At 38.9% G+C, this 8,307-nt stretch overlaps 2 protein-coding genes across 2 annotated transcripts; both read left to right on the top strand.

Annotated features, from left to right (window-relative positions):
- The first annotated feature begins 420 nt into the window (after positions 1-420).
- Positions 421-4,274, top strand: unga (uracil DNA glycosylase a). The gene is made up of 7 exons (XM_030358175.1): positions 421-652; positions 963-1,163; positions 1,266-1,361; positions 1,735-1,832; positions 2,125-2,213; positions 2,632-2,810; positions 3,772-4,274. The coding sequence occupies exons 1-7, from the start codon at positions 551-553 to the stop codon at positions 3,910-3,912; spliced, it is 906 nt and encodes a 301-aa protein (XP_030214035.1). The 5' UTR covers positions 421-550; the 3' UTR covers positions 3,913-4,274.
- Positions 4,275-4,526: 252 nt separating this feature from the next.
- Positions 4,527-7,517, top strand: pxmp2 (peroxisomal membrane protein 2). The gene is made up of 5 exons (XM_030358177.1): positions 4,527-4,761; positions 5,140-5,262; positions 5,416-5,578; positions 6,454-6,573; positions 7,068-7,517. Exons 1-5 carry the CDS (start codon positions 4,652-4,654, stop codon positions 7,134-7,136), a joined length of 585 nt encoding a protein of 194 aa, XP_030214037.1. The 5' UTR covers positions 4,527-4,651; the 3' UTR covers positions 7,137-7,517.
- The last annotated feature ends 790 nt before the right edge of the window (positions 7,518-8,307 follow it).

Genomic DNA, 8,307 nt, shown 5'->3' with positions numbered 1-8,307 from the left:
AGTCAGACCATTATATGGGAAAAAAAAAATAATAATAAAAAATTCGGGACTATCGGCCCATATTGCACCTCGGCCCACCGGGCAAACGCCCGGTATGCCCGACGGCCAGTCCGTCCCTGGGCCAGACCCACCTATGACAGGGGCCAGACCGCCCCTATAACAGGGGCCAGACCCACCTATAACGGGGGCCAGACCCACCTATAACAGGGGCCAGACCCACCTATACCCCCACCCACACACACACACACACACCCAAATATAAACTTTTGTATCAAGAAAGAAAGACCCATCATCATCATGCCGTGCATATTTCCACACGTGAGAGACTTCATGCTGTCTACGCTTCAAACTCGTGCATGTTACAGAAAAAGTGCAACAGCGACCCCTGGGGTCAGACTTTACGGCGGGTAGCAGCGTAACCCCGGAACCACACTGTTGCGCTTTATTGAGATTGGCGCCTTTGGGATGGTTTAGGATAGTACTTTGACACTGGTTAGCGAAGGGGAAAACGGCGTTATTGTGCATATCGTTTTAGCCCTACGTTTAAAAAATGATTGGTCAACAGCATATCAACTCTTTCTTCTCACCAGTTTCAAAAAAGAGAGTTTCAAAGGAATTAGGTAAAACCGAAAAGCATGCCGAAGAAGTTCAGGTGAGCGTGTTTATTTTATTTTTTTTAATGTTAAGCATACTTGTTACATTGATGTTGTTTGATGTTATACATGTTATACATTGTATATTCGAAAGTAATACAAGTACTGTGTTGCTCTGCTAACATGCTCACAAGCGTCATTGTTGTGACTCGTTTGTTTCACGTGGTATAAAGAAGGCTGGATCAGTTGGTACATCCGCTTGCAAATATGTTGTTCAAGTTAGGGTTATGCCAAAGATGCATATCATCAAATCGGGTCTTACCAGGTTTACTAATTCCCCAAACTTTATGTTTTTCTAAATTGATGAAGATAACGCCAAAGAAACTGAGGTCCTCAAATGTGGAACAAAATTCGTTATCGCCACAGCTTTCAGTGGAGCAGCTGGAAAGAATGGCCAAAAATAAGAAAGCAGCGCTTGACAAGATTAGAGCAAAAGCAACGCCTGCAGGTTTCGGAGAGACTTGGAGAAGAGAGCTGGCTGCAGAGTTTGAAAAGCCATACTTCAAACAAGTAACATGGACGACCATAGTCGTACTCTTATCACATTTCTTTCAACCCGTAATTGGTAGTGCCAAGTATTAAATACAGCTATTTTCTCTCTATCTCTGATAGTTGATGTCCTTTGTAGCTGATGAGAGGAGCCGTCACACCGTCTACCCACCGGCTGATCAAGTGTTCAGTTGGACAGAGATGTGTGACATTCAAGATGCAAGTTCATATAATGACTGGTCGAGTTATTATGGTCAATTTTTCTGTTGGTTTCGTTGTATCCAAGAAGTATACAGGACAGCTTCGTTTTCTGTTTTAGAATTCTTTGCCATCCACATTTGGTTGCAGAATACTTCATTAATCTTTGGTGAAATTGTCTTATGCAATTGCTCTGCCGAAGACAGAACTGACTGTAATTATTTTATTTTTTTAAATAATATATAGAACCGTTATTGAGAAACTAAGCAATAACTGTTGAAATTTGTGTTTTTTAATAGTCATTGAAAATAAAAGTTACGAATTCTGCTAAGGTCTTAAGACCAAAAAAGCATCACTATATCCTCACAAATGTACACATTCTGTGTTTGTACAGGTGAAAGTAGTGATTCTAGGCCAGGACCCTTACCACGGTCCCAACCAAGCACATGGACTCTGTTTCAGTGTGCAAAAGCCAGTTCCCCCTCCCCCCAGGTAAATAACACATGCATACATACAATTATGAACAGAATTTGAAGAAATACAGTGTTGACTTAAATGTATTGCAGAGATATGTACTTAAGTTGGCAACTAGCCTAGCTAGCACTGGGTCGTACCGTCCCGTAATATCACTTTGGACTACAAGAGGTGATTGCTGGCACTGCAGTGTCAAGTCTGCCCTCAGTCCAACATGAGAGGATTGCGCTGCCCAGACAGCGTATTCTAACCTCTTGTTGATCATGTCAAGAGATGTGACCTATATTAAACGTTGTGCTTCCGGTCTCAGTCTCGTGAACATATACAAAGAATTGTGTACCGACATTGATGGCTTCAAGCATCCTGGACATGGAGATCTAAGCGGATGGGCAAAACAAGGTAGCATTTTTGTACGGGTGTGTGTGTGTGTGTGTGTGTGTGTGTGTGTGTGTGTGTGTGTGTGTGTGTGTGTGTGTGTGTGTGTGTGTGTGTGTGTGTGTGTGTGTGTGTGTGTGTGTGTGTGTGTCTCCAAGGTTATAGTAAACCGTTTTCATGGATCTTGCAACCCCTTATCACAGAAACCATCTCGTTAATCTAGAAGGGCGCTTATGTCCCTCTCTACGTGATGCTTACTTTGTCTCAAACATCCTTTCCTTCAGAGTGTGTCCCCCACCTAGATTATTTCTCTCCAAGGCTCTCGATACAGTCCACTCAACCAACATTTACTCCAACTGCCACACTGTTCTTGCGGCCCATCCTTGTCCATGCACGGAGCCCCAGAGTGTGTTCACCACCATGGTTGTGTTTGCTTCCCAAGGGGTGCTGCTGCTTAACGCGGTGCTGACCGTGCGGGCCCATCAGGCCAACTCCCACAAGGACAGAGGCTGGGAGACCTTCACCGACGCTGTGATCAAGTGGCTGAGCGTCAACCGGGAAGGAGTGGTTTTCCTGTTGTGGGGCTCATACGCCCATAAGAAGGGAGCGACCATCGACAGGGTGGGTGTATTATTTGCCCTACTGCCTTTTTATTATGGGTGGGAAAAATAATCGATTCTTCAATGCATCGCGATTCTCGCTAGAACGATTCTGTCTCGATGCAGATATATTAATAATCGGAATTAAAAAATATTTATATATTATTATTTTATTTTTTTTATCTTCAATTTATTTTCAGTGTGTATTGGCCAATCTGATTTGTCTTGACACGATTGCGATTCAGCCTACGCATAGCATGCGCGCAAACTCACAGCCAGACACAAGAACTCGTTCTAATTCAAGAGCAGCTTTTCCTTTAATGATATAGAAATGAAAGATTAGAAATAAAATAAAACTGAAACCTATTTTTTGCATGCTTCCATATTGTGCTATAATGCAAGCTGCATTGATTGTTGCATTGTTCATAGAAAGTCATATTTGTGACAAAAGCTTTCTCTCTTATGAAATATTAGATTCGTTAATTCATCTGTTGATGTCTTTAATGATCATCACAAAAGGAAGAAGTGATTAGCAAACTCTGAGTAGCAAACCCAGATGTATACACATATTTTTGAAAATCACGCATGGAAATATACATAACAAAATTTGTTGCATCGAGATGCATCGATAATCGCTTCAGAATCGAATCATTGACCTCATAATCGAAATCGAATCGTGAGGTGCCAAGAGATTCCCACCCCTACTTTTTATGTATTGAGTGATGAGTGATATTGAGTGATTTTATTTCATGTGACCTGTGTAAATTTTGCAATGTTGCCGTCGCATTTGTTTTAAATCTGATGATATATATTTTAGAAAGAATAGGAGTTGTATATGTTCTCACTCCGAAGTTATTTATTTGCTTTTAGTCTTCTTGGTTGTTATTCAGAAAAACACCTGTAAATATTTTTTTCTGAGATTGTTTTTCTAGTCTGCTATTTACGAAAAACAAAGAAAAATTAAATCTACTTCTGACTTACAGAAACGTCACCATGTCTTGCAAGCTGTTCATCCATCTCCTTTGTCTGCTCATCGTGGGTTCCTTGGTTGTAAGCACTTCTCCAAGGCTAACGGGCTGCTGAAACTATCTGGGACGGAGCCTATAAACTGGAGAGCGCTCTAACTCTTTATGCTGCCTTATACTGTTAACTGTTTTAAGATGAACATCACACTATATTTTCTACAGCTTTTCCAAGTTCAAACCAATCTATAAGCTTTCATTTCTCTTTTGGAATGATGCTGTTTTTGGTCGGTTTTAGATACTTAAAACACTTTACCACTCTGCCATGTTGACTCATGTTCAGTCAATATAACTTTCACAACTTGAACAAAAATGTTATTTTATAATTGATTATATTCTGTACATTAAAGATTGTTTTTTTCCCAGGCTGTTTCATAGGTACTAGGATATTAAACTGTTATTAACCTATTTTCCATGATGTCAACTGCTTAAGTTTTTATGCAGAAATAAATTATATATTTGAAGACCTTTTTTAAGTTATTAGAATCTATTCAAGCCGATCAAATCAAGCAGTGCAGTTAAGGGTTAGTACTCTTTCAATTATCATAGAAATAAACTGCATTGGTAGGACCGAGCAACACGGTTTCAAGTTGAAATGTAATGAGGAAATTGGATTGAAATGGAATCAAAGCCTCTGCTATTCATTATGAACTTATTATGGATAGAGCTTAGTGGAATTGTTTGCTTTTACGTGATGTGGGCGTATCTGGAGTGACGCCATTACGTACATTGATTCGGGAGCACGGAAGAGTTGGCTGTATGCTGCTCGGTTTAGTTCTTTATTTTTCCAACTGCTTTTATTTTCTGAAGTTAGGAATCGCGTCTAGATAAATACCTGACAATGCCTGTAGCCAGCGTACCAATTAGAGAGGCCCGCATCCCTTTTCGGTTGCTTCAGCAATATTTGTTTCTACTGAAGACATATCCAATTCTTACCAAATCTGTAACGAGGTCAGTACTCTGCATGATAAGTAATTTATTAGTTAACATTGCATTTATTAGAAAGTGGGTTTCAGCAGCCACACGTGTTTGTATTATGAAAAGTTAGCTTAAACTAACAGGCGGTAGTTTCAAACAGTGAGAAAGAAAGTGTTCTGCATGACACAATTCTAAATAAATAGATACTAGAAAAAAATACTTTTGCAGTTGTTCAGGTTATGACGTAGCCTACCACTGTGTACTTAGTGGTTACAACCTTATGGACCCTTGTTCTGAGGATGTCAAAGTTTAACCAATCAGTTTTCCTACAAAAAAACATCCATATTATAATCTTACTTTTATTGGTATTTATGCTTTGCTTTAAAAATAATTATGCACCTTTATTTTCAGCGGGATACTTTCTTCTTTAGGAAACCTTCTATCTCAATTCCTGGAAGCTAATAAAAGCGCCAAAAATGGGAAGCCAGTGAAAGAGATCAACAGAGCAGCAGCCACACGCTATGCAATATTTGGGTAAATTGTCGAAAATGCATTTTAATTAAAATAAATTAACCTTAAGATGTATGACATTGAACCAGACTTGAATACATTGATTTTGACCTCATGACTGAAATCAAATAGAAAGACAAATCACAGTGAGGACAGACATGTCCCAATTGCTTCCAGGTTGTTTCTAACGGGGCCACTCAGCCACTATTTCTACCAGCTGATGGAGGTGTGGATGCCAACCACAGACCCCTACTACATTGTCAAGCGTCTTCTACTAGACCGCCTGATCTTTGCTCCTGTTTTCCTGTTCATCTTCTACCTGGTCATGAACACCCTGGAGGTGGGTAGGCCTACTCGTCCAAGCCCTGGACTGATGCCAGCTATTTGGGGGTCATTCTTTCTAACCCATGTTGAACGATGAATTATTGACATATTTTTAATAGAGAAACATGCTTCCTTGGAAAAGCATTGTTTTAAGTTGCTTATCTGGCATTACAGATCTTTCCATCATTGTATTAGCAGCATTATCTTTGTATTGGCTATCTCAAAACACTTTAATTGTCTCCAACGGGGAATCTAGATTTGTCCCCCCTGCACATAACCTCAGGGAGATTAGTACTTTGCTCAATACTCATATGAGGGATACAACACTGTGATAAGACAGTTATTGTCCGTCTTAAAACTGAAAAAAAATTCTTTGCTCCAGTTTTCCTGTTCATCTTCTAAGGAGATGAACAGGAAAACTGGAGATGAACAGGAAAACGGAGTCTACCTCCATCCGGAGGTAGACTACCTCCGTCTTAAAACTGAAAAAAAAACAATAAGTCTGTCTTAAAATTGAAAAAAAACAATTAAACAATATAAACCGTGGAACATAGAAATCCATTAAAAGCCCCAATTAATAAAAACACTATAGAATGGCAGACTGTCTGTTCTACTCTTTACTTTTCTTCTGGCTCAGACCTCCATAGCCCTTTCTCGAAAAGGCTGGTGCCATAATTGTGATGCCTCCTGTCAAAAGTATCATTGGGGGAGGATACCTTATTGAATCTCTCTATTACTCATTATTACAGAAGCCATTGTATAGTGGATAAATATTCACATAATTGAATTGAACATTTAATTTAATTATAAATATTTGTATTTTTTTTTCTTACTTTTTATGCATAATTTTGTGAAGGGCATGTTTCACTAATTTTTGCTTGCTCATTTCAGTCAAAGGGGTTGGCCGACCTACAAAATAAATTGGAAGATACTTACTGGACAGCTCTGAAGATGAACTGGAGAGTGTGGACACCTTTTCAGTTCATCAACATCAACTTTGTACCTGTCCAGGTGCGTGTCATCTATCTTTCTTTTTTTTTTTACCAATGTTATTGATTACCTGTGGCTCATGGAGAAAAAAAATGGGAGCCGTAAATGTACATGAATTACATTATACTTGTTAATGAATGGAAATGCATGTTGAACAATCCAAATGAGGTTTATGTAAGGTATGACATCAGACAAAAAGTATTATTTACTAATGTAATGCAAATATATCTTTAAAACCTTGTATGAGAAAAAAACAACCAGACAATTTGTTAACCTCTATAATTCAACTAACTATTTTATCATATAAATATAATAAAAATAATGATATATAGATAAGATAAAATCATACACAACAATGAGAATTATTCATAAGCCTCACATTAAAAGGGTGTCTGGATTTCATTCATCTAAAAATGAATAGACGGTACACAACAATACATCATAGACCTCATATAAATGTATTCAAATTCCAAAGGTTCTTGATTGCATCTCTCATGTTTCCCTGTCTCTTTTAGTTCAGAGTGCTGTTTGCCAACGGGGTTGCCTTGTTTTGGTATGCCTACCTAGCATCTGTCCGGAAATGAAAGCTTGTGACATGGTTGTTTGGTAAAGCATCTTCTTGTAGCATCTTCCATCATGGAAATGGAAGAGAAAGAAATGCTTTGCAACACCTGAGGCACCTGAGTGGCCAGAGCAGGGAGCTGCTACTACCCGGCTATGACTCGCTGCTACGCCCTGCTGTCTCCATGGTCATATAAACAACCAGAGTCAGATTCAGAAGGTTGATCAATTATTTGATCTGTTTTTTTAGTTTCCCTCAATGACAATAATCCAGTACCATGATTAGGCAAACTTTCAACAAACAATGTAATAACAAGATAAGTTCACAATACCAAATGAGACAAAATACGAACCAAAGCGAAAATAATGCATAATAAAAATAAAATCCATGTACAAAATCTAGAGATCATCCAAGCAGAGCATGATTATTCATCATTCATTCATAGATTATAGAAAAATAATCATGTCACTGTTGGCATTAAGTCAAGTTATAAAAAATAATTATTCAGCTGTTATTATGAACCTTGAAAAAGGGGCATTTTTAACAAGTGGCAAGGTGATATGATTACAATATATACAGGTATATCATTCTAATCAGAGGGAGCTATGAACATTGAGGCTTTCTTTTAGCTTTTGATTTGGAAACTGCATGAACAGATCGAGTTGACGGCATCTGACGTCACTAAATATTAGGGGTGAAACGGATCAGTGTGTCCACGGTTCGGTTCAGATAACCGTTTTGGGCCTCGGTTTCGGATACGGTTCGGATTAGGATCATGTCCGTGGTAGTAAAAAGGCGGACTTTTTTTTGACGGAGGGTTTGGGGGAGAAACACAAAAATGAATGAGACCCACAGGCTATTTGCAATGTGTTAATTGACTGCAATCAGACACCTTGCAAGGCTTTTTTATGCAATAAATGTTCCCCTAAATGCATTTGAAAACATGGTGCACTGAGTGTAACATGTAAGGGATAACGGCCGACGAGGCTTAGAACTCTGGCGACGAGCGCAGCATGAAGCCAGAGTTGCCTCTACCTGTCCATTATTTCCATCGAACCGGTCGACCTCGAAGGCCGTTATCCCGCTTATCACCCGTTTGTATTTATCTCCCGTATATTTAGAATATAATTGTATCAATTACTTTCTTTAAATTTAGGAATCGTGCGCTTGAACTTCAGAAAACAACCTATTAC

This window comes from Gadus morhua, chromosome 6 (genome assembly GCF_902167405.1).
Source record: "Gadus morhua chromosome 6, gadMor3.0, whole genome shotgun sequence".
NCBI classification, from domain to species: domain Eukaryota; kingdom Metazoa; phylum Chordata; class Actinopteri; order Gadiformes; family Gadidae; genus Gadus; species Gadus morhua.
The sequence above is the reverse complement of the archived record's forward strand: the minus strand, read 5'-3'. Positions and strand labels throughout refer to the sequence as shown.

Bases quoted from the DNA above. Each gene is read 5' to 3' on its own strand.
- unga (XM_030358175.1), top strand. From the start codon at position 551: ATGATTGGTCAACAGCATATCAACTCTTTCTTCTCACCAGTTTCAAAA. The intron at 1,833-2,124 runs GTAAATAACACA...TTCCGGTCTCAG, and splicing joins CCAGTTCCCCCTCCCCCCAG to TCTCGTGAACATATACAAAG. The intron at 2,811-3,771 runs GTGGGTGTATTA...TCTGACTTACAG, and splicing joins AGGGAGCGACCATCGACAGG to AAACGTCACCATGTCTTGCA.
- pxmp2 (XM_030358177.1), top strand. From the start codon at position 4,652: ATGCCTGTAGCCAGCGTACCAATTAGAGAGGCCCGCATCCCTTTTCGG. The intron at 5,263-5,415 runs GTAAATTGTCGA...AATTGCTTCCAG, and splicing joins ACACGCTATGCAATATTTGG to GTTGTTTCTAACGGGGCCAC. The intron at 6,574-7,067 runs GTGCGTGTCATC...TGTCTCTTTTAG, and splicing joins TCAACTTTGTACCTGTCCAG to TTCAGAGTGCTGTTTGCCAA.